The sequence below is a fragment of the Triplophysa dalaica genome, chromosome 8, assembly GCF_015846415.1.
Source record: "Triplophysa dalaica isolate WHDGS20190420 chromosome 8, ASM1584641v1, whole genome shotgun sequence".
NCBI classification, from domain to species: Eukaryota; Metazoa; Chordata; class Actinopteri; order Cypriniformes; family Nemacheilidae; genus Triplophysa; species Triplophysa dalaica.
Window position 1 is genome coordinate 1,819,213 of NC_079549.1, and position 12,386 is coordinate 1,831,598.

At 36.9% G+C, this 12,386-nt stretch overlaps 1 protein-coding gene across 2 annotated transcripts; it reads left to right on the forward strand.

Moving 5' to 3' along the window:
• Positions 1 to 1,964: 1,964 nt before the first annotated feature.
• On the forward strand, positions 1,965 to 12,180 carry lnpa (limb and neural patterns a). 2 transcript variants are annotated; one of them, XM_056755643.1, is made up of 13 exons: positions 1,965 to 2,086; positions 3,778 to 3,875; positions 4,098 to 4,139; positions 5,207 to 5,394; positions 5,581 to 5,639; positions 6,608 to 6,648; positions 7,310 to 7,396; positions 7,483 to 7,534; positions 7,922 to 8,107; positions 8,676 to 8,781; positions 10,017 to 10,087; positions 10,281 to 10,436; positions 11,387 to 12,180. In XM_056755643.1, exons 2-13 carry the CDS (start codon positions 3,849 to 3,851, stop codon positions 11,545 to 11,547), a joined length of 1,176 nt encoding a protein of 391 aa, XP_056611621.1. In that variant the 5' UTR covers positions 1,965 to 2,086; positions 3,778 to 3,848; the 3' UTR covers positions 11,548 to 12,180. The 2 variants fall into 2 exon arrangements, with proteins under 2 accessions (XP_056611621.1, XP_056611622.1); XM_056755644.1 differs by having other exon boundaries at positions 2,082 to 2,213.
• The last annotated feature ends 206 nt before the right edge of the window (positions 12,181 to 12,386 follow it).

Here is a 12,386-nt window from a genome sequence, read left to right on the forward strand (position 1 = left end):
TTACTGTCCATGGTGCTGGTTTTACAGAATTTTTACAGAAAAAAAAGATACACACCCATAACAGGACTAAAATTTGCTCTCGGTCAGTTGTTTAATTTCTCTACAACAAAAAAACTATGCTCATCACTTTGTAAAATAAAATTTGCTCTCGAGCAAATTTTAGTCCTGTTATGGGTATACAATACAAATACAACAAACACAATAACACATAATATATCAACAATAATGCACATACCTCTCTCTAAAAAATATATATATTTCTTCGCAACATGTTACCTGAACATAGACATCATCTCTGTTACAAAAAAGCACACTAAAATACTTCAAAATTCAGGTTATAATTAGTCACATGACAAGCATGCCCAGGTACTGTTGTATACCACTAAGATAATTTTCTGCTTTTTCCTTACAAGTTTAAATGGATTTTGTTAAATAGTTCAAATAAGACATTCATGCCATGAAATCCATACTTTTCTATACTTCATCCAAATAAATTGACATAGGGTGTGACCAAGAATGGTTGTAAGACTTTTTGTGCTATTAACCAAATGCTCTAAAATTGCAAGATGTCTATAACAAATATAAGTTAAACACAGATATCAGATTATAAAGCAAAACTCAAGAGTTATTACCCTCAGTAAAGTACTGCAGACAGATAATACATATTTTTGTATGGAAAGCCCAGAAGCGAGTTAGCATTTTAGCACTCCGGGTTCAAAGTCTATAAATTCTTTGAATATGTGCTTGGCTAAATGCCTAAAAGAAGGTATGTGGTTAACAAAACATCTAAATATTTTCACGTTATTCTGGTCGTGATTTTTAAAACTTTGATTTTACGCTGCACTTATGCTGCCCCTCAGTCTTTTTGCCACTCAGTGGGCAGAACCAAAGTCACTCCTGATGATGACATCATCTGCATAATCTCTTGTGGACTTTGACAGAATGTCCTAATACTCAGTCCGCCCCTGACTACCATTGTAATTTTTCCTACTTTGGTAGTCAATAGTTGGAAAAATCTGTCTGGTTGTATGCTAAGCATTCTTTCAAATATATTTTCTGTGTTCATCAGAGCAAAGACATTTACACGGATTTGGAACAACTCGAATGTCAGTAAATGATGACAGAATTTTCATAATTATAATATTTAAATAATATATATAGTAGCGCACCACTATATGTGTCCCTACAGCATTTGCACAGAATAGATGGTGACAAAATGTTTAGAGAAATGTAGCCTTAACCTTTCTCTAAATGGTAATAATCAAATATTTATTTTTTGACCTCTCTCATATTCAAATACAGTATTATTGAAAAAACTGTTTAACAATTAGTTAAAAAAACAAACAACATTATTTTCAAACAATGAGAAGTTAATTTTGTAATACTTACTTCATATCCATGTTAGTCACAAGTCTTGTTAATTTAAATTATTTACATTTTCAGATACTATTAGTTTATTTGGGTGGGGCACAATCTAAAATCTTGCCCAGGGCCGGCCCTGACTCAGAAAATCAATGAAATATAAAGCTTATAAGACCTGCCATAACCCATAAACCAACGGCAAATCCAACAGGCCTTTCTGACTTTAATAGCGCTCTTTAAAGTCAATATTTAAATCAACATAAAATCTATTTTTTTAAATAAAATAAAAATGCAAAAGAGAATATGCATTCAGTTGTTACTGCAAGCATAACTTACATTTATCTTTTATTATTTTTCATAACAGCTTGACATTTTTGTAATCTACTGTAGCTACTATACCTAATTATAGTGAATGTTGACAGGCGCTTTGTATCGTTACTTCAACATGCTGCTGCTTTTTTGCAGCTCCGACGTTAAGATCTCAGAATAAACGTGCACGAGCTCTCCTGTTTACTTTTCGCTCCGACAGTGAATGAGGCTCTTCAGAAGAGGGACAGTTCCCATGGCAGCTGCAGTGCACGTGAACTCAAGTTTCTCATCTCCCGCGCTTGATCACGTGACAGAGGGGGAGCGGAAGTCAGCGCCGCGTAGACTTATGGGAACACTTTGATGACGTTTACTCTTGAAGTAGATGAATAATACAGCCGCTCATGTTCATTCTCAGGTAAACCAACTTTTATCGCTATTTGTCCTTCTCGCTGCGTGTTTTTGCGTATTAAAGCTGCGTTATAATGCGCTAAAGCGAATATTCTCCGATCATGCAGTTTACAACTGCTTACCGAGTAAAAAATGTAAGTAAAATTTCTTGATTGCGTTGTTTTTTTTAAAGTTTGTATGATTCTATTTTTGGGAAACGCCATCGAGAAGTGAGTTTTTTACTTTGAAATCGTGTTTGAAATGAAGTTTATAATCATAAGTCATAATATGTTTAATAGCCACACACTGCAGCAGCACAGACTCGTTTGTGTAGCATATAAAGACTTAGTTGAGTCGTTTTACTGAAGTTGAAAATCTCAGTTTTGGTCTACTTGTGTCTTCGAACTTCTGCGGACTGTCAGTTTAAAATAGAGGAGTGTCCTGTTTGCCTTTCAGAGGCTGTAGATAATGTGTGATCGGACGATATCTGATATCGCTCCTCGGACACATTGACTGCTTGCCTTGAGCTTCACAAACTATTTGGACGCTTACGTCACCGCTTAATTTGGATTAGACCAAAGAATGTGGCGTTTGTTTTTATGACAGGCATCAAGTGCACTTTAAATGCAAACCTTTTTGATTTTCAAACAATTGCTTTACTAAGAGAGGGTTTGGACACGTTATGGTAAATTGATTTTGGATCATTTCCTCATCTGTGAGATCTTGAAGTTGGCCTGGAGCTCGTTTTGAGAAACACTTGTTTTGTTCCGATTTTGACACTTGCTTGGCTTGATATTTGGCCTTCTAATGCATTGGCATTCAGACACCCAAGTGTGAAACTCTTTTTGGGGGGCACTATAAAAAAAGCATGACCAACGTTTATCGGAGTGAAAAGGGTCTGAAATTAGAATATTAGAAAATGTAGGGCGGGGCTTTATTTTGCACTTCCTTTTTGATTGGTTTGTTGTAAGTAGGGCCTGAAGAGTTGTTGTTGAGGGGGAGAGGAACTTAAAGAGGTCATATGACACGGCTGAGACGAATTTTATCGTTTGTTTTAAATGTAACGCAATGTGTATACACGATTTAAGGTTCAAAAACGCTATATTTTCCAAATACCGTGCATGTTTGTATCTCCTCTATGCCCCTCTTAGTTTTTTCAAAGCTAATTGCTCAAAGAGAGGTGTGCTATGATTGGCCAGTTAACCAGTAAGTAATGATTGGTCGAATATTGCAAGCGTGTGACAGAAATGTAATGCCTCTAACCATATTTGGAACGTGAGGCGTCAACGCAATTGTGTTACAACTTAAGTTACGCCCATCTTATTGGTGTGTACATTTGGCTTGTCTTAGTCAAATCATACCACCAACTGATGTAGTTTTGTCGGGGTGTGGTTACAAGAGTCATTGCAGGCAGGTCTGGGTGGGCATTTACTTTTAGATCACACTTAAATTTTTGCAATTTAACGTGTCTAACACATGTATGGGCGACTTATAACACACACCAAATACACAGGAAAACCTGTATTCGTGCATTATGACCCCTTTAATTCATTTGCACTTTTAATCTTTAATCAAAATGGTTAAACAAATAATAATGGTATGCACGGATAAATCATTTATAATAATCACTGCAACAGGGTGTAGCACACTTAGAATTGTCCTGTTTGATTGCATGGTGACTTGAAGTGCGAGGCTAAAACTTTTTGCCTTTGTGAACAGGTGTTGAGTTTTAAAGCTCCGTAACAAGAGTAAGAGAACCCAGGCTCGGATAGAAGGACTTCCCTCACAGGATGGGGGCCGTGGTGTCTCGATGGAGGGTAAATAAACTGATTCAGTCACCTTCAAATGGCTTTTAATGTTATGTTGCATTAATGTATGAGTGTGTAGTCATTTGTTTGCAGTTTATACCTTTTTGAGATAACTTAAGAACTACTGTTAACGTCAAACGCATCAAAATATCTCCATACTAGCAATTCTAGCTGTGACCGAGAGTTGTTGTACTTTTCTCAGTTCACTAACAGTAGTGTGCTCTTTCACAGGCCAAGCCGTCCACTGTGGAGGTTTTGGAGGGGCTCGATAAGGTATAAAATGAAACGAATCTTCGAGGAGAATTGTTTTTCTTTTTGTGACATTGAGCTTCTCTTTTTGCACTGAATGCACAAAATCTTTCAGAGTGTATATACTTGAATGCCGTGAGCCTGTACAGACACACTGTGGCTTTGGGTTTGATGATAGCTCAGTCAATTTGATCAAAGATTTGGCAGTGTGTTTTTCAGGTGTTTCTTTCATAACCCAAAATGATTTCATTGGGTAATTTTCAAATCATTCCCCAACATTGAGGCTTAAAGAGTAACAGAGAGAGAGTTATAGACTGACACATGTGTCTGCTGCAGCTCAGGCCCTGTGAAGCAGCTTCAGGATTATTTTAGGATGGGGGTTATACAATACCACACACTTTGAGTTTAAAGTCTGCTCGGAGTATTTAGATCCCAAGGATTTGATTCAAGTTTTCATTCCATGCTACTTTTATGCTGCAATTAAGTGATTTCAAGTTTATCATCTCTGAGTATCATTTTGATGTCAACACGTCTTTAAATTATACTGATAGATTATACTAAAACAGGTTTTTATAAATGCATCAGTTTTGTTCTTCAGATTTTAACTCTGTACTCAAATTTTTAACAACTGAACATAATACATTTTTAATTGATTCTAAACAATACTCGGATCTGAACAGTTATTTTCTTAGACAGTTTTATTCTATGCACGCGCTCGGCCCAAAGTTAACTTCTGTTCTGTGTTTGGTTATAATATAACAATTTATTTTTTATTGAATTCAGAACAATACTTAGTTAAAATTGAATTAATAGTATATTACTATATTAATATTCAATTAATTTAAAACTTCTCAACAGTTACCGTTTCAGTTTCTTTAACATTGCACAAAGTTTCAACAAATTACTAACCCAATTTAAATGTTTTTTATATGCTTTTAATGTTTTTTATATATATATTATAAATATTAAATTATATTTTTAAAATCAATCTGGAAGTGCTTCTGCACCAATGTTATCTAATTGCGCAGTGGTCTATATTTAACTTGCATGTCTGAGTCTCTTATGGATTGTGTATTGTTGACTGCTCTCAGGACGTCAAGGCTCTTGAGGAATATCGAGAGAAGAATCAGAGGCAGCTGAAGTTATGGCTTTACAGACTGTTGTTGTATTCCGTTCTCATTTACTTCGTGGCTTCTGTAGTCATCTACGTGTGGTACATCCCAGAGCTTCTGATAGGAAAATTAATAGTGGCTTCACCGTTCTTGATATTTCCTCTGTTGTAAGTACTCTGGAGTTTATGTAAAGACCAATTCAATTTGTTTACGCTTGTGTTTTTGTTGCTTTTAAGTATTTGCTTTATATTGAATATCTATCCACATAGCGATTTAGCTTAGTCTTATTTCAATTGTGGATGAATTTACTAATGTGGATTGTTTTAATAATTATTCTCTCCTCCTGTACACAGAATCTGGCTTCTTAGAAAACTGCTGATTGTTTTAGACAACAAACGAACCGAGAGAAACAGTAAGAGTTTCACTGTTAACTTTATTAAAATCTTTGAGGTTTAAGGAGTTGTTTATACAAAAATGAAAATTCTCTGTCTACTCATCCTCATACCATCTCAGATGTATGTGACTTTCTTTAGTTGAACACAAACGAATAATTTTATATTTAAATGCCATAAATGTTATGTTCACTCCATTATCAAAGTAACCCAAATGACTCTAATGGGTTAATAAATGTCTTCTGAAGTCAACAGATACTTGACGATAAATGCAAGAACCAATGAGATGCAAACATGTACTTGCCATACTGATCTGCACATATCGTTGGCTGAATTAGCACAAAATATTTATTATATAACTCTTTTCTTACAAACGTTTCGTTTAGCTTCAGAAGACATTCATTAACCCACTGGAGTCATTTGGTTTACTTTACAAATATATTATTTTTAGGAGCGTCGCAAATTTTGGCTCCCATAGAGAAAGATGGCATGATGTCATTCTAGTTATAAATCAAAGGTTGTTGTTAAACTGAAAACAAGGCAATCATACATATCTGGAATGAAATAAGGGTGAGAAAGCGAGGGAGAATTTTCAGACTTTTGATCCTGCCTTTGAAACCACATTTTTTGTCATTTTTTACGATCTACTATTTTGTACATAAAATCTTTCTACATATTTTAAAGAATTATTTTGTACATAAAATCTTTCTACATATTGTAAAGAATTATTTTGTACATAAAATCTTTCTACATATTGTAAAGAATTATTTTTTACATAAAATCTTTCTACATATTGTAAAGAATATAACCTTGATATTTTCAAGGATTAAAATCATAGTGAAGGATATCCTTAAAGTCAAACTTTGATTCGATTATGAGACTTTAGCCTATATTTCACGGGGTCAAATTTTTGTGACCTGCCAAATAATGAGGCGATAGTATTAATGATGCCGACACAATATGTTAATGTTTATCTTTTTCGTTTTAGATGAAAGATTAGAAGAGCTGAAAGCAGAGAAAAAGAAAATAGTGAGTAATCAGGAGTGTCTGTTGTTCAGTGTTGGTGAATGTTGTCTGTCCTCACACCTGTGCAGAACTACCGGAGCGCAGACCTGCTCGGATACATTTAGCTAAAATATGTTCACCCTAAACTAATGTTAACATCGTCCTGTTTTCCTGCCTTCTGTGGTATTGAGCCCCTTCGCTGTCACCGGGAGAGAGAGAGATCATTTCTGCTCTTAATAAATAATGCGGAATCAATGGAGACGGCGTCTAATTGGCACAGAGACTTTATTTGGTAAAGCGCTCGGCTAATGTCTTGTCTTTAAATTAATAGTGTTTAGTGATGGGAGGAAATAAATCTGAGAAATTGCTTGTCATCCACTGTCATGTCTAATAACTTTCAATAATTACAGCTGATGGATTTTCACACTCCCCATTATCGCAGTAGCTCTTGTAATTATTCTATTCATTAAAGTTAAATAATTAGCACTATTTGCTCTTTCCCTGAAATTAAGTTTTAAAGTGAAACCAAATACAAGACGGACAGATTTTCTTTCCGCTCTAAAACAAGCAGCGGGTTTAGTTCCTTCAGTCTGAGTGCGACAGATGTTGTTTCTCACTGTCGCGAGTCCATGAGGTTTATTTTAGTCGTTTAAGGTTTTGGTGAATGTGTGATGTTCCCTCACAGCTTGAGCAGGTGATGGAAACTGAAACATACAAAAATGCCAAATTAATTCTGGAGCGTTTTGACCCAGAATCGAAGCAAAGACTAACTGTAAGTAACATCTTACTGTAGTCCATAAAGAAACATTTGGCTTGATTTACAGTCGTACATTTATACCTCTTGTGTTTCTACTGAAGGAGTTAGAGACTCAACCCATTGGTCCTCTTGCGACTCCAAGACAGGGTCAAGGTGAGATGTCTCCTGTTTCAAAGTCATGTAGGGCTGTAATGTAGGGACCATTTGTTAATGCTTGATTTATTTACTATTAAATAATTATTTTATTTATAAACTATTATTGTGCCTGTCAGATTAAAAGGTAAAAAATACTAATGTATGTGTATCTGTACTCTTGATGTGACCAGGACTGCATGGATGGGAGAAGAATTAACCAATTACATAAGTCTGCTTTTCTCGATAAAAACATAAATCTAGTCCTATGTTGTTTTCCACCTACTACTCTTGTGTTAGGGTTCAGTCTAGTTTGCAACTTAGAATACGAAGCTTAGTCCGTCGAAGTTCTTACGACTGGTAACAACCAAATTAAGTCAGTCAAAATGGTGTCATTTTCTTTTTCAGAGCTGCGTCAGAGGCATGTGACCCCTCGTCCCATTGGACGTCCACCTGCCGGCCCTGCGACTGCCCCCGCTGCCCCGCTTTCCGCACCTGGTGGTCCACCTGAAAAAGGTCTCTCTGCGTCAACTCCACAGGGTCTGATCAGGAGGCCTGGAACCCCAGCTGGCCCAGCAACCCCGGTGGTGATGGGTAAGACTCGCATCATCTCATATGACCCGGATCTTATTACGAACAGGAAATAAATGTGATGGTCGTGATCATTGATGTAATGAAAGGCTGCTGACTTATAAAAATATGAATGTTTGTGTAAGTCTTAAGGCCTGTAAAAATATAGGTTTATGTCTTTAAATACTCTTTCACCATGTAGAACATATTTTATAGCCAGTTTGTAGTCATGACTGACAGCTGGAGTAAGTTATGCACTGCACAAACACTTCTGGGCGTAGTTCAAGCAAACACCTTTAGCAGGAAATTGGAAGTGAAAAGCACCTCGGTCCACTGCGGCGTCACCATATGCTGGTAAATGAGTAAACAGCAGGGATTCCACGCTATGCCAAGACTGGAAGAAATGACCACTCGTCTCTCTATGATCGCTCTTGATGTTAAATTATTTTAATTATGAGTGCGGATCGCAGCAGGCGTCAGTCGGGAGGTCGATGTATTAAACGCTGTCCCGCTCATCATTCATCATGGAGAGCCACGGATATCACCACGAGTCTGCAGGGATGTGCGTTGACAAGCGTGTGTGTGTTTGTAGGAATGCACCCTCCAGGACCTCCGCTGGCCAGACCCGTCCTCCCCAGAGAGAGAGGTGCCATGGACAGGGTCATTGAGTACCTAGTGGGGGATGGACCTCAGAACAGGTGAGCACTTTATCTCAAGATGATGATTTATCTCTGTACGCTGGGTATGATATGAATTCACAATGTTGAAAAATCACCATATCGGGCAGAGAGGTTCAGTGTTTTAGTTCAGATGGGAGATAGGGAGTGAAGATCTGCATACATTGGTTTCAAAAAGCTTTTTTATATTTATATCCCACCTCTGGCAGCTCCTGTTTTTCCGGAAATAATCGTACAGCTGAATCTCTTGTATAAGTTTGATCCAACTAAATACTCTTCGAAGATACGACGTATGCAATACTACTGTATACATTTACATTTATTCATTTGACAGACGCTTTTATCCAAAGTGACTTACATTGCTCTATTCTATACATTTTATATGTGCAACTCCCTGGGATTGAACCCACAACCTTGCGTTGGTAACGCAATGCTCTGACCACTGAGCTACAGGAAAACTCAGATTACTCAAAAAGTATAGATACTCAAGATTAATATGAGATTGGTGCGTGTGATACGCTATCTTTAAAAACTATCTTTTCTATTTATTTCCTCTTCCATGCCCCTATTAACAAAGAGGAACTTATAATAGTGGTTTCTAATTTTAAGTGTTGTATCAAATTTGCAGGAAATATCAGTTTGATGTCATTTAACTTCAACACACAAAGTCCAATGTGACCTGCAATTTTATGTTTCAAATATTTGATTTAGATGTAGAGGCAAAAGTAACTTATTAATTTAAGTGGGATGCTTAAATGTAGCATAGGTGATCTTTGTGTGGTTATAATTTATGTATGATAAGAGCTCCACAAATATTTTTTTTGTGTACGAATATTAATAAGAACACTATTGATGTAAGGGAAGTTATATATTATTTCCTTTGTTTAATATCTCTGGTGTTAACAGATTTCACAACGGTGATTTCCTCAACCCAAAACTACCAATACTACAGTTCATATTTTAATTTTAATTTAAAAAGAACTGAATGTGTTCACTACAACAACAAAAATGAGACTAATTGCACATTATTGACATTGAAATATTAAATCTATTGATTGTCATCAGTCACTCGAGGCGGTTTTTGTTCTCAGGTATTGATTTCATTTAAATACTGAGAAAACATAAGGCTGATATGGTACCAAAGCCCACATTTAAGTATTGATTTAGTTGTAACCCTTAAACATTAACAATACAGCAGACAGAACAGAACATGTTTTGTATTTTTATATTTTATATTTTTCCTGTTTTTATTGCAGATATGCTCTTATATGCCAGCAGTGTCTATCTCATAATGGCATGGCTTTAAAGGAGGAGTTTGAGTATATAGGTAAGACTTAGATAGATATGCACCACTTCTACTTTTAATCTCTAGCATATGATTGAGTTTTTAACATGTCTCCAGTCCCTCGGCTGCGTTCACGGTTCTTTGCGCAGTGTGTGTGTGTGTGTTTTTTTCATTCACATAAACGTCTAAAGGACCATTCGCAGTTTTGAGTTTGTTTTTATTTCTGCTCCTTTAGCATTCAGATGTGCCTACTGTTATTTCCTGAACCCTGCCCGGAGGATGCGTCCCCAGGCCCCCCGTCTCCCAGAATCCACCGCAGAAACCAAGATGAGCCAAGACCCCCCCGCTGTTGCCATGGAAACGGACCTGTTGGGCTCTTCACCTGCCCCAGGTATCAGATCTCCACCAGAGTTAACTTGAGCAGCAGGAGGAGATGATGTTTAGATGCTCCTGATGTCCTAAGAAGCGCGAGGAGCTTTGCTTGTCTGTATTTAGGAGTGACTTTTGAAGGGATGGATTTGTGTTTACTGCAGGGGTGTGTGGGGGTGTGTGTGTGTGTGTGTGTGTGCACTCTTGGCCTCTGAGGAGATATTTGCTGATGTTCTGCTGTGTCTGAAAGCAGATCTGTAAGGTGATTAAAGGCTTTAGAGTATTTTATTCCCCCCCACAGCGCTGCCTAGTTAGTAGGGCTTTACACCATGTCTCTCTCTCGCTCTCTCTCTCTCTTTGTTTTTATGTGCTCAGTCAATGGCGAATGACTCCTACAATACACAAACTACTTATGTGTGGTGTTCTTCATTTTAGTCTCTCATTGCCCTTTTCGTTTAATCTTCCTGGTTGGTGTTTAGCACAGATTCCTATACAGTAGAGAATTTTTTTCATCTTTGTAAGTGAACAAAGATATTATGTCTGAAGACCGCTGTGCTAGTTACGTTTTACAAGAATCAAACCCCTTTTTTTCTACTGTACATATTTGACCACTATGTAAATACTAGCCCATGACTGGTTATAGGGTTTTAATAGTTATTTGTTAGTGTAGGAGTGGGACAACTTATTAATGCAAAAGTCCATATATTTGCACTACTGCACTTTTATTTGTTGTCTTCTGGATGGAGATCAAATAAAATCATGCACTGTGAATGTAACTCAGAGTTGAAAAGTGATTTGTGAATCATATTTCATGTTAGCTTTGTGATGTGAACATGTCCGCAGCTTAAACTGGGGAGGGAGACTTGACACATTTTAACATCAGGATATGTCTGCATGACCCATCAAGAATCAACCTGTTTACCATGTGATCCAGTTTTATTAACATAAGCACTCATTGTGTTTGTTTGCCAGAGGGTAAAGCAGCCAGTCCAGGGCACTTAAAGGCAGAAGGCGCAGATGAGGGGGCAGAAGTCATCCCGTCGGAAGAGAAGCCGTGTCTTCCAGAAGCTCACACCAGCCTGCCTGACAAATCCGACGGCGAGTTGGATGTGTCCGCCATGGAAGTAGAGTGAGAGCCAACTTGCCAATATAAAGCTGTCTATCCTGAGTGTCTTCCTTTACCTCTAGTTTCTTGCTTGTTGTTTTAATTTGACCAGATTAGAATTGCAGTGTTATTTCATGGGTAAGTGCAGTCAATCTCCGTAAAAAGGAAGCATTAGGTGGTCAAAGGAGTTTTGTGAGAATTGTGTTCTGTTACATTGCTTATTATACTGATAAATAATACATCTGTAATGAGTTATATTGCTGGGGTTCATTATAGAATATATTGTCTGTGTTTACATGTCATATAGCAGGAACACTACACGTATATGTTTTTCTTGGTTGTCAGGAAAAGCAGCTATTGACGTGCGTTTCACTCCCAGTTTAAGCTCTGAATGTATTTAAAATGCTTATTTACAAAACATAATAATGCCAAAGTGACCGATTAAAGGTTTGTTTATATTTATAGATATTAATATCCTCCTAGTGCCTGGTATTAAGCACATGTGGTGTGCTCCGAGAGATGCTTCCATGTTTACATGTCAGTACTGTCATAGGAATGTCTGTTTATTTATTACTGCATATGGTTCTTCATTATTTTCAGCTCTATGTGCCTTTTATTTTTGACCTTTTTCAAAATAAAAAAAACATGATTTGTCTAGTAATTCTAAAGTATTGTGTTTTCTTTATAGTTGTCATTTGGCTGATGTAAAACAGTGGATTTCACACTGTTTACTATCCGTATGAATGCAGTATCATATTAAAACAAGTTTTAAGGTTATTCTTTTCAATGTGGAAATGCCCTGTTTGCATACTTTTACAAGTTGAAATCTGGTAGCCTAAAAATGGAACATTGTGGTATTTTTTTAAA

What these genes read in the sequence shown, in the direction of transcription:
- lnpa (XM_056755643.1), top strand. Translation starts at nt 3,849, where the DNA reads ATGGGGGCCGTGGTGTCTCGATGGAGG. An exon ending in CAAACGAACCGAGAGAAACA is followed by an intron (nt 5,640 to 6,607) that starts GTAAGAGTTTCA and finishes TTTTCGTTTTAG; the next exon opens with ATGAAAGATTAGAAGAGCTG. An exon ending in GGGGATGGACCTCAGAACAG is followed by an intron (nt 8,782 to 10,016) that starts GTGAGCACTTTA and finishes TTTTTATTGCAG; the next exon opens with ATATGCTCTTATATGCCAGC.